The 24693-nt window shown below is 44.0% G+C and overlaps 5 protein-coding genes across 5 annotated transcripts in view; 3 read left to right on the plus strand and 2 right to left on the minus strand.

The window, feature by feature from the left end:
- The window catches only part of LOC126561636 (uncharacterized), a 62180-nt gene extending 52691 nt beyond the window's left edge, over positions 1-9489 (plus strand). The window contains exon 6 of the mRNA XM_050217908.1: positions 9338-9489. Coding sequence (XP_050073865.1) covers positions 9338-9444 — 107 coding nt within the window. The 3' untranslated portion in view covers positions 9445-9489. The remainder of the gene's footprint in view (positions 1-9337) is intronic.
- LOC126561676 (SRSF protein kinase 3) overlaps positions 1-24693 on the minus strand; it is a 415191-nt gene that overhangs the window by 24849 nt on the left and 365649 nt on the right. The gene's annotated exons all lie outside the window — the stretch shown is intronic.
- LOC126561906 (uncharacterized) lies at positions 756-2801 on the plus strand. Its single transcript, XM_050218272.1, has one exon. It carries the CDS (start codon positions 788-790, stop codon positions 2561-2563), a length of 1776 nt encoding a protein of 591 aa, XP_050074229.1. The 5' UTR covers positions 756-787; the 3' UTR covers positions 2564-2801.
- Positions 2819-24693, plus strand: part of LOC126563481 (intermembrane lipid transfer protein Vps13) — a 136638-nt gene continuing 114763 nt past the window's right edge. The window contains exon 1 of the mRNA XM_050220125.1: positions 2819-2830. The gene's annotated coding sequence lies outside the window, so the exon portion shown is untranslated. The remainder of the gene's footprint in view (positions 2831-24693) is intronic.
- Positions 21930-22884, minus strand: LOC126562659 (uncharacterized protein CG5902-like). The gene has a single exon (XM_050219222.1). It carries the CDS (start codon positions 22882-22884, stop codon positions 21946-21948), a length of 939 nt encoding a protein of 312 aa, XP_050075179.1. The 3' UTR covers positions 21930-21945.

The raw sequence follows: 24693 nt of genomic DNA on the forward strand, positions 1-24693 counted from the left end.
TTTCCCTTTCCCCGAAGAACAGCACGCATCCGCTTGTAGCATCCCAACAAACCCCAGCAATTTAAATCCAAATCAGTGCCATAATCGGGAAGTAAAATCCCAACCACTGCGAAGGTTTAATCTCCACTCCCCAAGTGAAACGCAAGAGCTCAGCGACGGTAGGACACGCGCCGCAGCTTTTTCCAGTGACCGTCGAGACCGTGAAGTGCATCCGCATGGTGACAATAATCATACCCATATACGTAGTCATAGTCGTGTTTGTCACACTGCTGGTAATACTGTAGGGAAAGCGCCAAGCGCACCAGTGAACCTACCCAAATGATCATCCTTCCCGCCTGTGCGACGGCCGTTTTCCGATGTTGTTGCGTTACGTGCTGCTACGGTACAGGTCGGCTGGGGTGCACTGGTGCACGTGTCACCGTTGCTGCTGCTGCTGCCGCTACACTTCTGCCGTGCGCTAGACTTGCCAACCGATCGTGAGCATCACTACGTGGAGCGTGGCTGACTGTTGTGGAGGGGTTGTTGTGGTTTGTTGTCCGAACCATCGCTGCCAGCGTGTGTCCGAGTGCCGAGCGGCCCGTCGTTTTGACCGTCTGAACTGTTACAACCGTTTGCACGGTTGGACGAACACATTCACGTCTAACCAGCGGGACGCGCTAGTGCTGGGTACAGTACTAGCAGCGCCTAGCCAGGGGCCGCAATAGCATCGACACGCAGGTATCCCCGGGGCCAGAACGCACCGGCGCGAGCAGCCAGCGGTACGTGGGCGCAGCGCAGGCCGGCGATCATGGCGAAGGTGTCGGCAAGCACGCACCAGGACCCGGCCATCATCGACATGATGGAGATCAGCAAGAAGCGCCCGCCGAAGCTAAAGTCAGCTGATCGCACCGTTTCGGTACGCATCGACAACTATTCGCCCGGCAGTGGTGGTGCAGGCGGCCCCGGAGGATCGTCTGGCGGGGGTGGTGGCGGTGGAAGTCGGGAGGGCAGTGGGAGCGCTACCGGTGGCAGCAGTCCCATCATGCTGGACAACAGCCTGATCTTGCACCACAGTCCGGTGGAACGGTTATCGCCTATTCCGATGCAAAAGCACTCACCCGACCCAAAGGTTTTCTTTCGCGGGGAGGCCTCGCCGACGTCACTCAAGGTGGAGGACCCGTGGAGCATCGCCCGGAAGCAGTTTCGACGGTCGGACACGCTGCATGTATACTCGCCCTCGATGCATCAGCTGCGTAAAGCCACCTCGTTCCATTCCCGCAGCAACAGCGGTGGCTCCAATCCGGACGAGATTGTGGCTGCTCCCATCATTCGGCACAGCAGCGTACGGCACACACATATCTATCCGCGCGAGTATCTGGTGAAGCAGGACAGCGGTGGAGGCGTCAGCAGCGGCGGTGGTGAGGACGACGATGAGGAACTGACGGTGGCGGCGGCAGCTGCAGCAGCGGCGGCCAACTATCGCCAACATTCGCCCAATGTGAGCGCCAATCGTCGGAACTGTCATATGCATCGCTCGTTCAACGATCAGCAGAAGCGCAATGCGGCCTTTTTAAGACGAGACTCGGTAAAGTTTCATTCCCTCGGTGAGGACATTCCCGCGGAGGTTGTGGATCGGAGTCCACGCGAGACGAAAAAGTTTAGCTCAGCCAACGCATCGCTGGAGAACGAAATCTATCGATCGCGCAGTAATAGCCGCACGGACAAGAAGGGTGAATCGTTTTCTGAGTTTGTTAGCCGGCAGAACAGCAAGAAGTACAACCAGAAGAACAGTACCACCAGTCTCGATCAGGCGCTCCCGTACGTGGGTGGCAGTGGCGGGGGAAGCTTTCGGCGCTCGCTGATCCAGCACTCGAATGCACACCTGCTTAGCCCAAATCCCCCGTTTCTGGACGACTTTAAGCCTCAAAAATCGCCCATCTTCGATCAGAAAAAGTCCTACTCGTTGCGGTACAAAAATGGGCGCCAAGATGCACGGGAAAACTTTAAGGCGAAAAAGTCGAAAAGCTTCATCGTCGATCTGGAACCACCGCCACCGGCGATCATCAGTGCAACCGGGAGTCCCTACCGTAAGGACAGTATGGCGTTCACGCCCGAGGAAGCGGACAAGATTTACAAAGCGTCCCGGAAGCTGTCCTCCAACCTTATGCTGGACGACATCGGCCGCACGGAGATATCGCCCATCCCGATGGATATCATGGACATCAACTACGGGGTGATCATGAAGACGTACCAGATGAACCGCCAAAAGTCGCTCGGTGCATCGCGCAAGGGTCGTCGAAAGTTTGCCGACAAAAAGCTGGCGGGCAGCAGCTTCGACGACGATACCGAGTCGTCCAAAAAGCGTAAACGCATCGTCTGCATCGTTATGACTGTCTTCCTCGTGCTCGCACTGTTTAGCGTGCTGGCCGTACTGGTGACACTCACGCATACCAGTGCCGGTGGCTCTAGCTCGTCCACGCAAACCAAGACCCAGTACACGTTCGCGCGCGACACACCGATCCACGCCATCCCGACCTACATGGTATCGAAGGACTCGCCCAAACACTACAACGGTGCCAATTGATGCGGCAACTTCAGCCGCTCCCGTCCGCTGAATGCACCGGTGTCACGGTGGCAGGCACGCGGCAGCGGTCACGGGAGCGGCGGTGCGGTTACGTCCGACGGCATCATCTGTCTGGTGGAGCAGCACAGTTAGTAGCGCCTGGGGCGACGTCGTCGTCGCAGGCGTAGTGTTGTAGCGGTTAGCCATACGAATGGAACGAGCAGGAACAGTGGCAACAGCACCACCACCACCACCAGCGATGACGTTACCGCCCATCGTGGAGTAGCAGTAGTAGTGGTAGAACGGGCAGCAGATAACAGCACCCCTAGTGGCAATGGCGGTGAAGTTAGCGCGAACATAACAATATCCAACGAAGTGCCAAGGACGACCCCGGCGCAACGGCACCGTTACGCACGAGGGCGGCCAAATTTTTTTAGAAACAATCTCATCGGACGTCGACGGCGGGAATGGCTGCGGTCACCGGAAGGCATCGCACGATTGCGAGCAGCACTGATACGAAAGGTGGTAGACGATAATGCCGATAAGACGGGCGGTGGCAGAGCCTAGCCATACGGTTTTTAACCGAACGTAAACCGAACATGCCACGGAGCTTACCAGTAGGATGTTTAGCAGCATGAAGTAATTTATTTGCGGTTGCGCGAATGTTTGTAGCGAGAGAAAGAGAGAAGCAAAAATGGGAGCAAAAGCTCAAACACGACTGTCAAGTGTACCGAGCGATCCCGGTAATCGATCCCGGGTGCGATCGGATGCCATAATACCGGCGGTAACATGCCGCACAAACAACGGAGGAGCAATCGCTAACTATACATATACGATACAATAAGTGGATCTAATCTAGTGCAGTATTATCGCGATCGTCTAGAAACGCAATCAAAGTATAACTCTAACAAGTAACGTAAACGTAAACGTATTACTCTAAAACCAAAAGACAAGCATGATAAACTAAAACGGAAACAGTAGAAGAAGGCATTGGCGTATAACTGGGTAAACATTTTAATAAGCAAACTAAAGCAGTTAAGCATACGAGTATAACCTGAAACGAAAGGAATGCGAACACGCCATACTACTAGCATGACCGGTAGCGCGGCATCTAACCCTTAAAGTACACTCACAAGCGCACACAACGTCAACAATAAAGATGAGTAACGTAAACAGAGACAAAATAATCATTAAACGTTAAACAAACCAATCAAAACAAAAACAACCAAACGCAAAACAAATCTTAATCAAAAACAAGGGGCAACACCTCCACAAAGCGAAGTAAACATAACATATACTAACAACTAAACAAAGTAAAAAAAAAGATAACCCATAACTTAAACTCCGTGTATGCAGAACGTAGCAAAACTGAAGATATGGTGTGGACAACACGTGTAGAATTTATTGGTTTTTATATATAAATGCAAGCAAATGTAGCCCAAGCGCATTGTGCTGCTGCAGTAACATAGACTGTAACCCTTCTATGCGTCGTGAACGTGGACAGCTTGGAAGGGGATTGCGATTGCGGCGAAGAAAAAAAAGTGAAACCAGTATACTAATTCGGATGACATCGCTTAGTTATGTAGTGCCTATTCCCGTGGTTGTTATTGTGTTTTGCTTTGCACCTTTGTACTGCTGTAACGTGTAATGGGGTCTACTGTCTGAACCCGGAAGCACAACAAACTGTAACGAAATGCGTGTTAATTACACGTTTGAAAGCGCGTTTGTCATATGACCACTCTTCTCGTCGGCAATGAATGTAACGCACAACACCTCAACCACCTTACCGCTGCGTAAAACACACGGACACATGTTCATCGTCACCGTTACAACTGGAGCTGTCATTCAATACGGCAGTTTCCACGCCAGTGGCCTTAAACAGAAGCAAGGAGAAAGAAGGGAACTGCACCCGCAGCATCATGGCTGGTGTACTGTGCGATCGTGTTGGTTTTGTCCGATTAGGTTTCATTTCGAATGATTTCGTACAAAAATCCAGAGAAAGCAACATTTGATCGCTCATGGAAGTGCCAGTACCAGGATCGTATTTTATCTGAAAAGCCAAATTTCAACGTGAACCAGGAAGGAGTTGATCGCTCAGGTAAGATCGATGACGGTATCAACATAATCTTTTGCAAAAAGATTCTAAAAAAATATGTTACTTTGGGCCGGATTCGGTTGTGATATAGTTTATACAAAAGGGGATTTTGTTGATTTCTTAAGACTAAAAGTTCTGTTTTATCATAAAAAATGAAACTCATCATGATTTAAATATTTTCCAGCAAATGGTTGAGAATATGCGAAATAACATTTCTTAAAACGGATAAATTTAGATTTACGATTCTGAAATGGAGACGCCTGGTGGCTTGTAAATCCCCGAACAAATTGAAGAACTTATTGAGACACACAATTAAAGCTCTGTTTTATTTATTCGTTTTATTTATTTATATTCTAGTATTACGCCTTTCCGTCGTATTTTCAAAAGTTCTATTTTATGCAGTGTGAAACAAACCTTAGAGCATACATGTTTTTCCCACCATTACTTATGGCAATGCACGTTGAGAGATAAATTAATATTCCATTTAGGAGGAAATTTAAACCATAAAAACAAATCTTTAAAGAGAGTAATTTCAAGAGCTTTTACGTGAAGAACAATTAATCATTTAATATCTATCACATTTTTACTTTTTCTCGCGGAAGTTTTAACTCAATGGAGACGCCTGGTGGTTGAGGCCATTATTTCGCAAAACCTCTACTTCGCAGATTTTTTGCATCATAGATATCGCTCGTTACTAAGAGTTTTTGTTATTTCAAAATGGTTTCCACTATCCTTTAAAGAGTTAACCACTGTTAACTGCTACAGTTACGCTTCTACATCAACCCGATTGTTTCTTACACATTGGAAGACATTTCCATTACGTCAGACACAGCACGAACCGTCAAGAAAAAGGTGCAGAACAAAACTATTACAGACAATTACTTTCTGGCTTGGTTTATTGCTTCTTTATACTTTGTTTGTTTTTATGTTCGTTTACATGTGTGTGCGTGCGTTTCTTGAAAGGATTCTTCATTTGTTGCTGAACAAGTTGACCAAGGGTTGAACGTTCCCCGTTTACGAGCTGTTTCAGCCCGAGCTAAACACTCAAATCTTTTCGTGTCTTTACCCCATTGACGTTCACGTTTGATGTTGTGTGAAAACCATGAACTGTTGCTCAATTTCTGTCCATTTTTTTGTGCCGTGACACAATATTGATCTCAGCGCAAATAAAGGTTTTTCAATTTTCTAGGACTTGGTTTTTTCATTTTTTTTTATCACGCGCACCTAACGTTGTTCTATCTATGTGGGATTGTGTCTTTTTTTTGCTGCATTTCTGATATTTATTTCTATTTTCAACTGCCGCTTTGCATCCTCTTGGAAACGGTAGAAGGACAATCCACAACCACACAAAGTGCCGCGTACACTCTGCTGACGAATCGTTTACCTGCCGAGGCCGGTCTGCTCGCTCTGCTCTGCCAGCAGTATCTGTAATTTCTTTCTAGCCAATTGAGTTTGTTAGTGCCCCATCGGCAGTTAATCTGGATATTGTCCTTCCAACACCCCGGCATCCTTCTTACGGTCGCCTTGGGCAGTAAATTCCGCCTTGGCGAATTATAAAATAATCATGCTGCGGTACGAACAGTACTATCCGACAAAATGTTAGAAAAACAGGACCACTGGAAGGCGACCCCGCATACTAGCGTTCTTGAAAAAAGACCTTTACCTTTTTCCTTCTTTTTTTTCTCTCTCTCTCTCTCTTTCTCTTCCTCACTCGGGTGGCATTTGGACTGGAAGCTTTCGTTTGCTGGTTGTTGTGCTCATATCTACCCTCGAGCCTTCATCTGCCCACTCATTCCAAAGCTCTCTACTCAACACTCCCCAAATCATACGAAACCAGCTACAACAACAAAAAAAAAACTCCAAAAAAAGAACAAAAAACATACGCCCAAAACGCACCACACAAATATCGCACCATCGTCTGTCTTTGACATTTTACGAGCAGCGAGAGCGCAGAGGAGGAAAGACTTATGCGAAAGATTCTTCAACGTACCGCACCATGCGTACGAAACGAACCCATAAAACAAGCAATGGTAATTCCATGTAATTCCATTGTTTCATGTTTCGCTCCGAACGTTAAATTTCGATGCCATCCCCGGGGTGGGGCGGGCCGGCAAAATGTTGGACACTGCGTACCGAGCTACAAGCCCCGGGTGGACCAGGTTCGATTCGGTAAAGATGAAACCGAAACCGAAATGGTCCGCAACGGGGTTTGCCTCTAGGGCGTGGGTATTTGCCATTTTATTTACTCTTGCTTGCTGTGCTGTGTGCTGCGAATGTGTGTTGTGGTGTGCGCTTCGTAAAGCTTTGTAAACCGGGCCAACATTCATTGTTCGGTGCTGGCTTCCGCTGGGCCAGCAAATTAACCCTCCCAAGCAATCTGATTTAATTCAAATTAAAATACCATCTTACTGTTGAGTGACTGGCGACGGGTGACTTCAACAGCATGAAAGAGAGACCACTCTTCATCTCGTAAATCAATTTTATTTCAACAAGCTTTGCTAGACCGTTCTTGGTTCGGTGCCGTCGGGGGCTTTGCTGTCCCTTATGTCTAAATGTTGTCCCATCGCTGCAGCACCACTCCCCCAAGGGGTTTCACTTAATTTTCTAGACAACTCCCCTGAGTAGTGGGGTGGGTTTTGTTTGGTACTTTTGATTATATCTTTATGTCAGTTTAATGTGGTTTTTTTTCTATTGAATCTTCTTTACGTAAATTACAGTGAAGTGTGCTTTCAAACGAGGTTTTTTTATGGGAAAATTAATTAAAATAATCTTTATGTAAAACGCTCATTGAAGTGAAAAGTAATCTTGGAATTTGGTTTCTCTTTTCTTTCAGGTAAGATTGATTCGGATTCAGAACATCTGGATTAACAACTGCAGGCAATGATAAGTAGAATGACAAGTTTTCAGTTATTGCTATACAGATTACTTGATTATTCCATAGCAAAATTTAAATTCTCATATTATTAAATATTCTTCGTATGGTAAAAGCTTACCATTTAAGAAGTAGATAGTACTTCTTTTTGGACCGCTTGTAGCACTTGAGAGCGGCACGGTGGTATAGCCGACAATGGTACTGGTCCTCATACGGCAGGACTGGGGTTAAAATCCCATCCGGATCGTCCCTCCGTAGTGATCCGACTACGTGGTATCAGAGAGTCTACTAAGCCATTCGAAGATCACCGTGACCTAGAAAGTCATTAGACCAAGGAAAGGAAGATAGCACTTGATACAAAGGACGCCGTATGATAATTGTAATTGGCATTATGATGGTAATTGTCGATCAACCCTCCCCAAGCCCTTGAAACAAACGCATTATAAAAAAACGGACTGTCTAACCCTGATTATCTCGATCAGTTACCGATCACTACTACTAATAATTTACTGTATTAAATTTTCGGACAATTTGGGCAGCTTTACAGGTGATCCTTTGACAGTTTGATACTTAGTTAAAATGACTTTAAAAGGTTGTCTCATACCAATTCATCAAACAAAATCAATTACTGATGCCTATGGGTAGTCTATTAGAGCGACCGCGCGCTTACTCGCAACAAGATTTTTTTATAACCACTCTTAACCGTTTTCACATGTCACAGAAGTCCTGGACATTCTTCTCTGATTCCTGCATAGAAGCCTCGCTGTTGAAGTCAATGGGCTAAAAAACTATCGGATCTCCTCTCCACTTTCAACCATCGAAACAAATAAATTACTCCATTTTTACATTCAAAATTTCACTAAAGGAAAAATTAAATTTTGGTTGCTACTGTCACGTTGCAATCTTTTCGCTAAAACGTACTGCAACAATAATTCGAATTAACTGGCTCTTGCCAAATATATTTCCCAGCTAAACAGGTCCGTTAACCCGTGCTTACGTCACATGATGAACGTTTTGCGAAAATAAGCTCATCAATTATGATTTCAATAAGGCATTTAATCACTCCCACTTGCGAACCTCAACCTTTTCCCCCCCACTCGGAAACATTATTGATCAGCGCAAAGGATCAAATTAGCAAACGAGAACCGAATCGATAAATTACTATCATTGTTCGAGTTTGTGTTGAGGGTAGTAAAGCAAACAGCAACTACCATCATGATCGACGCAGCAAAGGATGGTAAACAAAAAGCGAACGAAAAGATTGATATTCATACTATTCGAGGAATAACAAACAACTTACCGCCCAATTCTCGTCGTCAACCCACCCACAGAGTCAGGAATTCCGGAACTGAAGAAAGATTTTATCTTAGGTCATCAATAGGACAGGGAAGGGGGGCAGTGCAGGTTGCTTGGGAGTAGTTGGCTGACTGATAAATACCAGAGCGTACCGGTTGACTCGTCGCAGTCGGTACGCGTTATCTTCTATCCTTTCATCCGTGAAATAAGAATAATGCTTTCCCGTGCCGTTGTGCGTCTGCCAACGCTCGAAGGATACGCAAAAAAAACGGAACCGGGGAGTTATCGCGATTCTTCGTCCGCCGAGAACTGATAGTAGGACAATGGAATTGTTGTTTTCGAGTGGGGTTATCTCTATTTTTCTTTTTTTGTTACGCTCCTTTGGTCTCTGTTATCAGATACTAGCCTGCACAGAACATGCGTCATCGTTGTGTGCTGAAAGGACACATAGTTCAATCGATTTCATGCTTCTCACCTATCCTTCGCAATGTGGTTGTTGTTATGTTGTTTTTCTTCCCCTGTTTCCTTTCAGTGCGCCAGGAGAACGAACGGCTCATGCGGGAGTCGCTCGATAGGGCGAAGATGATTAAAAACTACACCGAGTACAACCGGATGATTGGTGGCGATGAAATTCCTTAACGATTTATCCTCGGTCCGATATGCGATGCGCCCGCGATGCAGACCTGCCCCGCTGGCCCAGCTAGCTGCCAACATCTGAGACCAAACACCGACACAAACACAGGCACACATCAACGATGGCGTGCGCCAGCAAGACAGCCGGTAAGAAAACCGCACACGACAGCCAGTCTGAAGTCGGCGAAAGACCAACATCGTCAAAGACCTGTGCGAACGCACGGATAGCGGGGATCCTCCTTCCGTTGTGGAACCGGTGGGAATTGATCCCAGACTAGGGCGATGTAGCAACGGTGAACGAGCCTGCTGCCCGAAGCTACTGAAAGTAATGAAATCAACAGGCCAACTTCAACATCACATCTCCACGGACCAATTTTAGGTTAACTCGATGGACCAGCATTACTTCACTTGATACCCACGTTTTAAGCCTCCAGATGCACAACAGCAACAAAAAACCCTCTACGTACAACCACGCTCACATACAGCTCAATGACGAAAAAGCTTCTCAAAAAGCTGTTCGTCTGGGTAGAACATATTCGCAATACCGAAATGATGGTGCAGTTTGTTTTTCAAGCTAGCTAGTTCAATTCCAACGTCTGCATATCATCGTGACTAATTTTTTACACCCCATCGCTCTTCACACTTAAAATGCGTCCATCAGGATAAGGCAGGCAGAGTGGCGGGCAGCTTCCAAAAAAAAAAAGCCCAGTGTCCCAGTGTCGAATACAGATGCCCAGGCACAGAAGGCTCTGTTTACAAAGCAGCCCGCCTTTGCCACTGCTTACCAGCGGCCAGCAAGTGTTCCACGAACTACAAGCCCTAACCAGCAAGGGGGTAGAGAATGGTAGACAAGAAATTTAGCGATCGTGCTGGCAATTTGAGCCGGCGATTCCCGACGCACCGCGCCCGGGCGCATACAGAAGAAAAAGAGTAGAAAAAGGTTCAATTTCAACCATTTTCGGCGGGAGAAGTTGTGCTCGGTCCTACCGACCACGTAATGGTTCCCCGAAATTTGCCGCCTACAAACATAATCACTTTCGCGCCGCCTCCCCCCCCCCCTTCAATTGACTACCAGGGAATGGCGGCCGATGGAAGAAGTATGGGAAAAAAGAACGCCCCACAGAGAAACCCTTCTCGCAAAAGCACAATCAATTTTGTTCTCTGTAGCTGCAAGCTCCACGGTAAACAGAACGGAATGGAAAGAAGTAGAAGAAGAAAACCATAAAACACATACTTACAAAACTCACACAAACCCCACTAGAACTCGGACGACAATGGTGTCGGTGCTGCTGATTCTGGATTAGTTTAGCGTTACTCGCGTGGCAATTGGGCGGCTTCCTGGCATTTGCCTTTTTTTTTTGGTGAGATGATGTAGTGATTTTCTTGCCTGTTTGAGAATATGGATAAAAATAGAGGAATGTTGGTTGATTTTGTAGCTAGTTTACCTAGATCATGTCTTGGGTTTAAACATTAAATTAGCCCACCAAATGGCAAGTCATAGTTTCGCTTTGCTTTCAAAAATAGAACATTTTCTTTGAGTAGTGGACTGAAACTTTGTCTAGTAAAGTGTAGATAAATGCTCAAATTGTTCTATCTTTTTGTGTTTTTATAGGTAAATAATAATTAATTTACAATTTCAAATTCATAAAAGTTCTTCAGCAAGCAGCAAAAATAAGTGTTATTTATTTTATGTAAATGTTTGTAATTCTAATAATTGATCCCTTACTTAAACCATCAATTTGAACGACTCGGAAAATCAGCAAGAAAACATCTAAACTTTAAAATAGGAACTAGATCAGTGACAGTTTTCTGTTGCCTTACATGTCTACTTCTCTCGTACTAAGCCAACAAGAGACGTCAATTTATCCAATTAAATTTTCAAACTTATATTGCCTTTAGAGTCCGAAAAATGCTCCAAAAAATTATATTAAACATCTTAGAAGGAACTTATCCACCATTTTTACTTTGATCTAAAATCCAAAAGAATTTACATTCATACAGACACTAAGCAACAGTTTTAGAGTAGATTAATACTTTTTCCACAAACAGTTTTACTACAATAAGCCGAAACAGTGCTCGCAGAATCGTTGATAACTTCTAATTATTTCTTTCTTTTTTAATAAATCATACATAGACGCATCAATAGCAACTATAAGCTACGAAATTAGTTGCTTTTAATTAAATAGACATAAAAATATCTGTTTTTTTAATACAAGTTATTTAATCAAAGTCGTTAATTTATGGAAAATCTCTAGAGAAATAGAAAAAAATTCAAACGTTAAACTTATTCAATACCCTACACCTAACACAAACCATCCTCGACCTTTTGTACTCACGCACTAAGTGCACGGAAAGCGTTGCTGAGCTTTGACCGCTGTATATTACTTTTCCGGGAATAGGTACCTTTTCTACATTGATGTGTATTAAAAACGAATTATTATAGAAACGAATCAAAACTAGGAAACGAAATGGTTGGCAAGCGAAAGATTGCTGGGGTTATATATCCCAACTCCCGTACCCCAAAGACGTGTAACGTTAGTCGTGGCCTGTGTGCCAAAGATTAAAAAACAAAAATAACCCATGCTAGAGTACCGCAGGACGTAGGAAGGACTAAATGATATCGTGAGAGAGAGAGAGAGAGAGAGAGAGAGAGAAGGAGAGAGAGAGATAAAACATTATAAGCGTACAGGGTGCAGGGTAGCCGGAAGCAAATGTTGTTGTGTTGATGATAGTAATTGTTAATAGCGTGTAAGATTTTTAAGCAAAGCTTCGAAGTACGTTATATAGATGCGTTTATATTTAGCATTGGGTACCGTGGGCGTGACAACCGTTTTGTGGCTGACATTACTTAACGTAGTTGCGTGAAAGTCCTAGTTCCTTTTTCCCCCGGGGTCCCTGGCTCAACCCCCGGATCCATGCTGCATGGCGTGAGTGTCCCCGTACATACGAACGGCAACGAATGCTAGGAAAAAAACATCCAACCACATACGTTATTCGCTTAAGTTTCACGCTCAGGTGTACAAGACCGACAAAGCATATGTTCCACTCTAAAAGGGTTTTACCGATCGTTCAAAGCTGTCGGACCCTTTCCGTTTGCTGCTAATCAATAGTTTACATCTCTCTTGTTACACAACTCGGCGCGTTGTGTGTGATAAATTAAAATGCAATTTCTATCCTCCACACATTAGAAAAAATGGGTTCCATTTGGGAAGACTAACGATCAATAAATTCGCACGCCATAGCGAAAACAAGAGATCAACTGAGGCAACCATCATCCCCAGTCACTAAGCCACTAGGAAGAAGAAAAAACAAAACCCCCTACCAGTCAGCATTTTCCTGCCGGTCAATTGTTGCAACATGCATCAGCATAAATGCTTCCGCATAAACCACCATTCCCACACGCTCGGGTGTCCTTTGATGATTGCCATACTGCCAATCCCGTGTACCGAGTGCTTCCCGCAAAACATTCGCAACCCATTAGCAGCGAACTGAGTGCAATTTACCCTGTCACACTTCGTTTTCGTCATGTGTTTTGCTGCGTATTTTGTCGCTTATCAGGATGATGCGGCCTGCCTTGTCCCGCTACTGACACCATTTTTGGTGCGACAAACTGGTGAGCCAGCAGTGCTGAGATCGCTGATAGGTATATGCAAAAAAAAATCCTAGGTGCACACGACGGTCAGGTGCAAGGACAACAATTTATTAACATCCCATCGACCACCAGGGGCAAGTTGATTGGGTGGATGTTGCACGCAGCGTAAATGATAATGGTCACCGGGTATCACACCACACGGGACTATCAACGCTTAAAGAACCGGATAATTCGCCCGTCCTCTCTCTCTCCACCCGCCCTTAACGTTTCCACCCAACCTTAGCACAGTGTAAATGGTAGTGTCGCCCTTTCAACGCCCCGGGACCAGGTGTCAGACTTCGTTTTAATACACCGGACCCAAAATGTTCGTGCTTGAGCTTCCCACACAACGCTTCGCTGGGCCTCGCTGCAAGGTTTGCGATGCGAGAGTGAGTCTAGGACATAGGATTTTTTTTTTGCTTGGTCAAATGTTTTCGAAGGCTCTCCCGGATAAGAGACGGACTATAGCATCCGTACATCATAATGGCGATGTTGCTGCTGCTGCTGCTGCTGGTGATGATGACAATGATAATGATGATGCTGATGGCATCCAGGACGCACAGCCCATAAACACGCAAATTGATCATGATTTTGGTGTAGCCCGATTTTGGCTACGATAAGTGAAAATTAACTAGCTCCAAGGCACAAACGCTTGCACCGGATCATCATCTGGAGATGTCCATTTTGTGCTAGCGCTAAAATTGAGACGATTTTCCCGGCCCGACCACTGTCTCCTGCAACCGGTGGTCAGTCTTGATAGCCACTTCAGCATTCTTTCCACCGCCAACTACCACGCCTGTTGATTGATGATGTTGCTTACTTCGGCGTCCGAGTCGCAAAGCGCAAAGGCATTAATAAAGCGCCTTTTTTTTTTTTTACTGGTGCAGATAGCGGGAAACACAAACTTTGCCCCAAAAGTGTGTGTTCCCCTTCTCAACGCCTCCACCGAGTGCTCACTTTTGCAATTTAGCAATCGCGAAAATCGCTTAGGTGTGGCATTTCGACCGCAGGTCCCGAAATTCTGACACAGCTGCTTCCCCTTCGGTTAAACTTCTGGCATAACCACCGCTGCCTGATGGGGTGTGATGATATTTATATGCGAATGATATTTTACGCGACCGAATCCGTACCGTCCGTTCGGTGTGAGTAATGTGGTGGGAAAAATTAATCATTACAGCCGCGCTTCGTGGCTCAAACTTTCTTTCAATGTGTCTGTGTGCCGAGCGCTAGACACTGTCCCCATTCCCCCCGGCACCGTTCTCTAGCAAGTGAAACTTTTCAACTCTTAACCACACAAAAAGAAAGAAAGGCAGACACCCAACACAAAAGGGAACCCAGAGGCGTGAGGCCCACATAATAACGATGACTTCATTACGGGTCCGGGAGACCATCTGGAGGCATCGCTCTAGGAGCTTGCACGAAGAAGCCAACCATACTCGCAGTTCGGGGCAGACGTGGAAAAGGATAAATTGTCAAGCCTCACGCTGGCTGTGTTCGGTACGGGCGGGCGTTCGGGAACCAGCCAAGTTGACTAGTGCCAAAGTGATTATGCTTATTTTGGCCCCTACCGATCGGTTGTCAACAGGGGAACGACGGTGCGTGTCTGTTGCTTGGCTCGGATTCGGTTCGCAAAGGATTTCTTTGACATCCGCTTGTGTTGGACTAAGGAGGAAAACGAGGAGGACACAAAATTTCATTGCATATTTATGAGAGCAGCAAGTTTTCTAACTGACTGTGTATGTGTGTGTGTGTCTCGTATGTATGTATGATTGCAGATTTTCTTTTTGTGGCTTTTTGTTTTTAAGGTCAAAAGGTTTCGCACATTTTTTTCGTATGTTTTTCTTCGCTTGAAAACAGATCCTACCGACCGTTTGTCTGCAGTATTATCTTTGATGGTTATTATTGACCATTCGTCGGTGGTAGGCTATCCAGGCGTTGTGGATGATATCCTTGGCCAGACGTGCCACAACAAGCGGCCACATTCCTGGATTGGAGGGGGGGGGGGGGGGGAGAGGATTGTTAATTTGAATTGGAAATCATCAATTACCACCAAAGGGGCGAGGATCATACACACGGCAACGGTGGAGCTTAAAGCAAATTCACGCCACGTCGTGTTTTGTTGCATAATGTTTCTTAGGTCCGCTTATTTTTTAGTCATTTTCATATATTTTTATTTCCATTATGATACCTTCACCAAACTTATCCTCTTTCCCTACTATTTTCTGTACCATAATTTCATTCAAATAAATTTTCATTTTCTGTCTGATTTCTTTCCGCAAAACGCAAGACCACAAAACAAGCCTCCCAACACGTTACAAAACTTACTGCCACAGGAAAACAAAACTGATGTTTAATTTCTTCGGCCCAGTAAGTGTGCAGAAAAAAAAGGCGTACAGAAAATTTGCCACTGGCAAAGCCAATTACATTGTCCTGGAAACCGATAGAGTGCCACTTCCAGCAGGACATTGGTCCATGGTTCTGAGCGGCATTAATATATCTCGCCCCAAGCCACACACACGCACACACAAACACACACAACGAAACCACACGCAGAACGCGTGCACCATATTATTTATAGTTTTGCAAAACTTCACATCATAACAGTTGCGCAACAAAAGTTTCGTCCACCTTAACGCAAGCATCTGATTTTCGTCCGCTCTGGATGGTTGATGTTGTCCGAACGAACGTACCCGTGCCCGGTAGTGGTTTCGCTTTTTGCTCCGGGTTCTTGCATACCGGAACCGGAAGTTGTCAGGTAGGGCCGCGAACAGCGAACACACAGAATGAAAAGGAATTAATAGCAGAAATAATAACAAAAAAAGCGGCATAAAGCACGCCGGGAGGGCGGAAGGGCGCGTTACAGGCATCGGCATTTTCGGTCTGCTCGGGAAGTTGCTAAGAAAATTAATCCAATCTAACTTTTCTTCACCCAGCACCCCGAAGTGAAGGTCATGCTTTGTAGCCTGAACACATCACACATTGCGGCGGACATTAAAACAGGCGTCTCTTGTTGTATTCGATCGTCGACAATGAGCAGGCGTCCTACCGTTTACCTTTTTAGTGACATTTGCTACACACAAACGGTGTTAAAAATCAATTTCCGCTAGTAACGGCTTTCCGTGGCCAGTCTAGTCATTCGATTTGGGGATTATGAGGGGACAGGAGAAACAAAAAACGATGCTGCTGTGCAACGAAAAAAGTGTTTTGTTACGCTGCGTTTCTTCTTTCTTCCGTTGCCAAAAGTGTCCTGAGGTCTTGTACACTAGTTGCTATTTTAGAATTCGAATTTAGCTAGGCATGGGAGGATAGTTTTGTAACGGTGAAAACACACACACACACACACACACACACACGTACATTGTTACCTTTAGTGATGGCCCTCCCAAGCCTTAATATCCAGCACATTATGGCGCGTTGTCCTGCCGTTACGTTGTACGATCACGCTCGCCTGTATCAGTATCGGTGGAACGGTTAAGCTACAGTTGTACAAAACGTTACATATAAAATGAATTAAAAACGGTTTCACTTCCTTTCGGAAAGGCAAAAAAACAAGCAGCATTAGTATGGTTCCATTCAATTCTTTAACCTGCAAAATCGAGGTTAGGTTTTAGCGAGAAGCTAAATAAATCTAAATTCTTTTCAATCTTCTTTAGCTCGTAGTTTACTGCTACTTCATTAGTTTGATGTGTCTTGTGAAAAAAACTAACCCTTGTACTTCCTTTCCCTTTGATGCAAATCGAAGCTTAACGGAAATGAGTCTACAATAAAAGACATGGTGACAGTAAGAGCCGTCAGCGGGCGAAGACTTTCTTACTGTATGTATAAGTAGCGACTTAAAGGTGTAAGCAGTTAAAACAGAGAAGAAAATAAAACAAACAAACAAACCAAAAACCACTAAACACAGCTCACTGAACTATAAGGCGGCAGATACGATTTTATACCGGTTAAGTAAAACACGAGAGTGAAAACGAATGGAAACGTCTACTGTCTAACGAGAAAGAAAGCAAGAAGCGAAACATATGACAAAAAAAAAATACTTTTTTACCCTCACCCAACATACCATTAAGAAACAATCAAAAGTCCAAAACGAAATCACTTAAAACAATCCTTTTTATAAGCTGTAATGCAAAAACAACAAAACAAAAACCTTGCAAATGGTGTTGCGCACCAGGCGAGACAAAAGCGACAAACTATTTTACTGGTACATAGTCAAGTGCGAAAACCAGACTGATTGTGTGTGTGTGTGTGTGTGTGTGTGTGTGTGTGTGTGTGTTTGTGTGTGTGTTTGTGTGCATCAGCGACTTAAAGAATGCGTTGGTTTAGAAATTCGGTATTTCTTGAGCTCATGATTGTTCTTAAAAACTTTACAAAAGAAACAACAGAAAAACAAAACATAGAACGGGTCGCTTTGACATAAAATAATGCTTAAACACATTAACAGTAAAGAAACCCATTACCGTCATGATAAATCGAATGGTGCAACAGACACAATCATGAAATGAAAGGAAACCGAAGGAAACAGAACTAGTTACAAACAGCCTATCTGCGGTGAGATCCTTATGAAACAATTTTTCATCGCTAAAAATCTTAAGCAAATTTTCTAAATTTCTCCAAGTATCTCATTTCTCAAGTAACAGAAGGGCAAGCGATGCAAAAATCCTCCCACTGCTTTAGTTCTGTATCACGAAGCAAAACAATAACTAAACGAAAATGATGATTATTATTATAATTAAATTAATGCCCGAAACTGAAAAGGAAAGAGAACACATGAAAAACACGTCGAAACACTAGGATACTAGAAACAAATAATGGTAGCCCACGCTAGTAAACACTTATAAACACCGAGACGGTGGCAAAGGATATAATCGGGTACGAAACCGGTGCAAATTTCATTAAAGAGACATGTTTATAGATTACACTACCTAATGCAATGTAATGTAAAAAGAAAATGGTAAGAGACGTTAATAATAAAGAAACACACACACAAACAAACGGACGTAATCGGTACATTGCAACATTACACACACACACAAGAAAAGGGTAACACAAGAAGTGAGTGGTAAGAACGTAATTGAACATGTAAACACAAACAAAACAAAACAATAGTGAACAAATTGTTAGCAACACACACAAAACACATTTCATGTCAAAGTTGGGTAGGTTTTGGTTTTTTGTTTTCATAACGAAATGAAAAGAATAAGTAAAACAAAAAGAAAATCGAAGCGTAAAAAAGTATAACAATCAATCAAAAAACCAAAACCGACAAACAAAAACGCATACAGACAAAGCATAAAAGTGAGATAATTAAAACAAAAAACAAAACAGTTGTACTTTTTAGATAATGGAATGAAACGCAGCGCGGTACGGTGCAATGGGCAGGGAAAGTTTTGTTGAGAAGTGCAAAGTATGCAAACGAAAGAGCTAATGTGAAAAGGTGAGGTTTATAGACGGGTACGATCTCGCACCGATAATATGCTGCTGTGGTGTTGTAAAATGTGTAAAAGCATGTAGTTCTTGTTAGAAAGATGTGGTTTTATTTCTCCCAGAGTAATTGCGCGCGCTGTTTTCTGGACTCATTTGTATTAACTTTGGGTGGGGAAGTGCATAAATCACACACAGAAACACGTTTAGAATCTACTTAAAAAAAAAAACAAGTTCATACTATAAGGAGCGACATTGGCGGGAGGTGGGCCTTTTTTGTGGTGGGGAGGAGTTAAGCATCCCGTGGGAACCTACACGAATTTATGCTGTCAATAGTTTACAACTCATAAAAAAAACGAATCAAAAAACAAACCGAAACAAACAAACGATGTAGCATTGAACGTAACGTAAACACACTATGCCTCTGAGACAAAGGTGAACAATCAATACAATACAACCAATACAACTAACTATCAACATGCATACACTCAATAAAACACAGGTACAGTTAAGTAAGGGCCAGATAAAGCCACAGATTAGAGCCCTGGTCCATCCTATCTGGTTGGAGAAAATTTGTAAACTACGCCCGTCTTAACAAAACCGGCCCTTTCTTTTTATTTCGTCTCATACATGAACAGTCAATGAAGGAACTCCTAAGAAAACAGATCAATTCTACACTATCGAATGGTGCCAAATTACAACCAGAGTTACAGAAACATTGGGACACAAGTTTAGTTGGATTAGACTTCTGTCTTCTGTCCGCAGTCATACGCATTCTTGTAGAGCTAGCCAAACACACACACATCGCCCGTAGAAAAATTGTATGTGTGTTTTAGACCCCCTTTTTCAGGATTTTCTTCATTTTCTTTGTAAGATTGCGAAAATGTAACTCAACACACTAACAAACACCCCAACGTTGTCACGTAACCCAGTCAATGAAACTTCTGAGATCAATTCAAGCGCCAGCCGCACAAAGCTAACTGTGAAATTGTGTAACGAGAGCAGGGCTCTGCTGAAAAATCAAAACTGTTTTCTACCATGGAATGAACGGTTTTTTTTTTCGATAAATTAAAATTAGCACGAGCTAGACGTTAGCGAGAAAGGTAAAAATGTACATGGAATGCAATGGTGCAATGGTCACACTCAACACTCAACCTTAGATAACTGAATGCTCAAACATAGTCCAAAGAAAACTCACTGAAGAAACAATAAAACAAAACCACGCTGGTAATTATAGGTCTGCTAGTACTAAGCAACAAACATCCTATCTCGTAAGCGGGAAGTGTTTCCTTCACACTATTTCACAATGCAGACCAGTTTTACAATCTAGTCAATCACTCTGCTAGACTTCCCTGTTCCTGTCTCACTGTCGATGAAGCTCGGAAATATCGGAACACTTACAAACACACGTGTGTCTCGTACTAGCAATAATGAAACTTTTGTCAAACAATGCAAAGACACAGGTTTTACTACGAGATAACAAATCTTTAAAAAGGCATAGCAATGACACCCGGACTCCGCTGGTACCAGACTTGCCGGAGCAAGATCACGCATTTTTTGTTTGGCAAAGCACCTCCCCATCATCTTTCCTCCCGATAAAGAGGTGGTACTGTGGCCAAGAACCGATACTCGAGGAAGTATTGTTTTGGGGCATTTGTTATGGCAAAGCGAAGCGACGGTGCGCCTGAAGAAGAATGGCTCATCCAATCCATTGCCCAGCAAATCGTCAGCATACGAAGCGTGCATTACCGAAAAGTAATGCTCGTTCAGCAAATTAGTCGGACATTTGAACTAAAGAGAGTAACCCGTTGCGTTGCGCCAGCTAATAATACCTTGGAGATAGACAGGCGGAAGGAACCGATAAGGGAGATGCGGGGCGGGAGGTTAGTCAAGAAGGTAGTAATAATACAACACGAGCAAAAGGTAATGAAAACGGTGTAAAATTTCATTGTAATGTTTTGTATAAAATTATTAAAAAGAAAAACAATGGGACAAATGTTTTTATGGTTAAATATATAGTATTCCAAAAATTGTTATTCAGCTTCCAAATATTATAAATTTCTGTGTTTGTTGTTTTGTGTGTATGTGTTTGGTACGATTCACTCCGTGTATTAATCTCACAATTTCATGCGCTAGTCTTAGCTTTCCATACCTGTATATCGTACTAGAAATTAAAGTATTCTTAACGGCAAGCCTTTTTTGTTGAAATGAACAAGAGGTAAGATAACACTACTGATAAACTGTTGCACTGTTTCTGAATAGTGCACAATGCAATAGCCTTTCTATAAATGAACAAATTTAATTCTATCTCAGTTTGAAACTACTGCCACCACTGCCTATGTGCCCTGCCTTTGAGGGCTGTGTCGTCCGGTACCATTCTCATGACCACTGGAGTCCGGAGTCTTATTTGTTGGACGATGATCATCGCCATCATCGTACAGCTCCTCATTGTAGCGGTCTCCTTTATTGTCCTTCCACACATATGGGTTCCACCGGTTTTAGACAGAGTGTATGTTTAAGAGGCGCATGTGTGCTATTTTATATCCACAGTAACGGACAGGGGCGGCCCGATGGTGTAGGCGACAGCGGCGCTGGTCTTCAAACAACAGGACCGTGGTTTCAAATCCCACCCGGACCATCCCTCCGTAGTAAGGACTGACTATCCAACTACGTGGTATTGATAAGTCTAGTAATGTAATGTCTAGTAATGGCGCCGCTGTCACCTACACACACCGGGCCGCCCATTCCATTTATACTTTTACAAGACCCGAATACAATTGACGATGCCCATTTGAGGGTTAGCGCAGCCAGAATAACTATTTACGTTGACCAATAGCGATAAGAAGCCGGAACCCTGTATCACAACGCAAGCTGCAAGCGACGTGAGTCCCCAGTCCATCTGGGGCCTTAGAGACTGCGATTTTAAGAAATTTCCGTTCAAACAGATCGTATATACGCGATCTTGCTCAATCTACAGTCTAAACGATTGCCATTAGCGTCTGGATGGTGAAAAATTGAACGCGTTTCACACACGATGTGCCCCAAGCTATTCTTCTCTCGAGCTGGTCAAGAGCGATTATTTGTGCTCGTGTGTGTCTGTAAGCAAGTGAATGCAATTGGAAAAGGAATTCCACCGAGATGTCTTAAACTGTTGGGCCAAATGATATGAGACAACGCTTCATCGTTCCCTAACAGTCGTGACCTAACTCAGGTGCAAAATCGGCTAATCCCATAGAGCATGTGATAAGCTAAAAAGTTTTATTAGCGTATAAAATAATAACAAAATTATGATAGGATAAGGTAAGAAGTGTCACGGTATTGTTCACGGCACGAAGATAAAGACTGTGATGCGAATCCGGTCTGGTAAGGTTCGGTAATTACATTCTGGTAGTGTGGTGCATGGCAAATGGGCCGCGAATGCAAACGGAGTGGTGCCGATCGGGACGATGATAATGTTAGCATTGCATCTTACAAAGCTGGCCGTGATAGTGAGATTGTTTCTCGAGCAGATCGCAATACTCGTTGTATGACATTTCACACTCCTGTGAGGTGTAGCGGGTTAGTTTGATCGAGCGGCGCGTCTCCGGTGTGATCTGGGCCCGGTACCCACCCTTCCGGAGCAGCGAATCGATCGTCTGCCGTTGGTCCCAGCCTTGCTCCGTAGCAACCTGTGGCAAGTAGGTCGCGGTGCGTTTGGAGCCACGCTCGTTGTAGAACTCAATCCGGATGCCGTGTATGCCGAGCGTCCAGTCCAGGTAACTGTGTGCCTCCTCGAAGCCTTGCAGGATTGACACCGAGACGGTCAATTTTTGGATCTCATCACGGGTGATTGGCGAGAAACGGGAGTCTCTTAAAGCACTTGTTATTGCATACTCTCGAAGTCCTGAATGTAAACGCATTGCGCTAAAGGTACCGATACAGCCCCGCAGCCGTTTATACTTGCCAATATTCCAGGTCACAAACAGTGGATATGGATCGTTGGTAAAGCATGGTGTGCGTGGTTCCTCTAGGTTGTGCAACTCGCGGTACAGCACCTCAAAGCAGTAGAAGCACATCTCCGGCATCGACCGGATCATCGAATGTTGCCCACCCTGCGACAGATGATTGCCGTGACCGTTCATGAGATAGCCATTGTAGCCCTCCGTAGAAGACGAGGACGACGACGACGATGAGGAGGAGGATGACTGTTGATGCTGCTGTGGTTGTTGGTTTTGTTGTTGATCAGAGTTATTCCCCGAGCCGCGGTCGTAGTAGCTGTGATTGTTCTGCGAACCTTCCGCGACACCGTTGGTTACCCTTCCGCCCATGTTGTTGGTGGACGAATAGTATCCGTTGGCAGAGGGGTAGTTTCCGTTAAGCTTTTGTTTCTTTGTACCGCAGCAGCTGGACGACATGTTTAACCGGGTCAGATAATTTAAATTTCGAATGTAAAGTGATCGAAATTTTTTTTTTAGCTTTGTGTGTGTTCCGTGCTGGCGGTTGATTGGAGCTTCGGAAGGCTTGTGACCGGATTGTTCACAGAGTTTTGCAATATTCCGCCTCGGTTCCTTGGCTAAAGCGCTAGCAGCTAGTGTTGCAGGGATTGGTCGATGTAGATGAAATCACAACTGGAATCTCCTAAACTGTGTCCTAAACTACCTGTGGGTGCTCCGTCCGGGACATATATCTCGGGTCTATTGGTGTACGACAAGGTTTACACCAGGACTACGAATTGCGCGTGCAGAGAGATAGAGAGAGGGAGAGGGAGAGAGAGAGAGAGAGAGAGAGAGAGAGAGAGAGAGAGAGAGAGAGAGATAGTGTGTATGTAGACACGCGTAACCACGGAAACCACTAGAGCAGCAGGTAGTGGTAGCGATATCTTACTGTTCGTGGATCTTCCGCATTTGCTTAGGAGATTGGTGTTGCCCGTGGACGATACGCTTTGACAGTTAGGTGTCCTACGTTTCTACAGTCCCTGCATGCGTACGGAGGCGATCGCGTTTGCTGCTACTACTGCTGGTTGCCCTTTCCTAGTCACAAGCTGCTGTTGCTACTGCGATGGTAACCTGCCACGGATGGCCTCATGAGGTAAAATAAGCGTTTCGAAAATAGACCCTACCGAAGTACCCGTTTTTGACATTTGGGATATATTTTCATAGCTTTATGTAAACTCTGGCATGGTCAATTCCTAACTGGAAGCTACAAAATCTGTATTCTATAGTTGAAAAAATAAAATTTCATCATTAATGGTATCTCGGATGCAATATTATTCTTCGACAGGTAAAATTAGCTTTGTTAAGTTTCTTCGCCCATGTATAGCCCGGAAACCAAATAAAAACCATTCGATTTCGTATATTGGAGCCTAATCCAATATCCAAATTCTTTTTTTTTCTGATTGATATTCTCATAACTTTTTTTAGCAAAATAGGTATTCAATACATTGTCAACATGTTGTTAACATGGGTCATTACGCCATTACGTATGGACCACACTATCTCGATGAAAACTTACTACCAACTATAAATAAAGTATCAATCGTTACATCACACCAAGCAATCGAAAACGTTCATTTATTATAACTTAACTCCTCGCAGAACAAACCAGGTTCCCATACAGGAACCTCTTTACGAGTTTACTTTGACTTGGCTCCTATAGGCCGTGCCATTAGCCAACAGATCAACCCGCAGGTTATGCGCAGAATTAGTTTGAATGTGTCTTAGGAAATAAGATAGTTTGCGTTTTCGCTTCTGAACGAATTTATAGCACTAAATTAAAACTCCTGAACGCTTTATTCTTTATTTATAGATATGTGTTGCTTGCCGTTTTCAATTAAAACGGCTGCTTTTAAAAAAACCGATGAAACTATATTCGAACATGCCATTTTCGATTAAACTCTGCTGTCAAACAGCTTTGTGCATACGTCCGGAGTTTCAAACGTGTTTCGAATTTCTACAGTGGTAGACGCATATTCAGCACACTCTTATTTCTAAACAAAAAATGATTTACAACCGTAGCATAGCAAAAAAAAACCTTTTTTTGGACCCTCTAAAACCACAGAACCAAAGTTTTTGTCCTCTTTTTACTATGTCATTCCAAATCCTTCTTTAGAGCAGGGGCTTAAAGAGATCAGAGATTTTGCTTATTTGATAGCTTGAGGGTTTTCATATTAGCATACTGAAAGCTGATTTTTCTATAAGAATCGTTTTATGGAGTTAAGCAAATTG

The sequence above is a fragment of the Anopheles maculipalpis genome, chromosome 3RL (assembly GCF_943734695.1).
Source record: "Anopheles maculipalpis chromosome 3RL, idAnoMacuDA_375_x, whole genome shotgun sequence".
In the NCBI taxonomy this organism is placed as follows: domain Eukaryota; kingdom Metazoa; phylum Arthropoda; class Insecta; order Diptera; family Culicidae; genus Anopheles; species Anopheles maculipalpis.

Bases quoted from the DNA above. Each gene is read 5' to 3' on its own strand.
- LOC126562659 (XM_050219222.1), bottom strand. From the start codon at position 22,884: ATGTCGTCCAGCTGCTGCGGTACAAAGAAACAAAAGCTTAACGGAAAC.
- LOC126561906 (XM_050218272.1), top strand. From the start codon at position 788: ATGGCGAAGGTGTCGGCAAGCACGCACCAGGACCCGGCCATCATCGAC.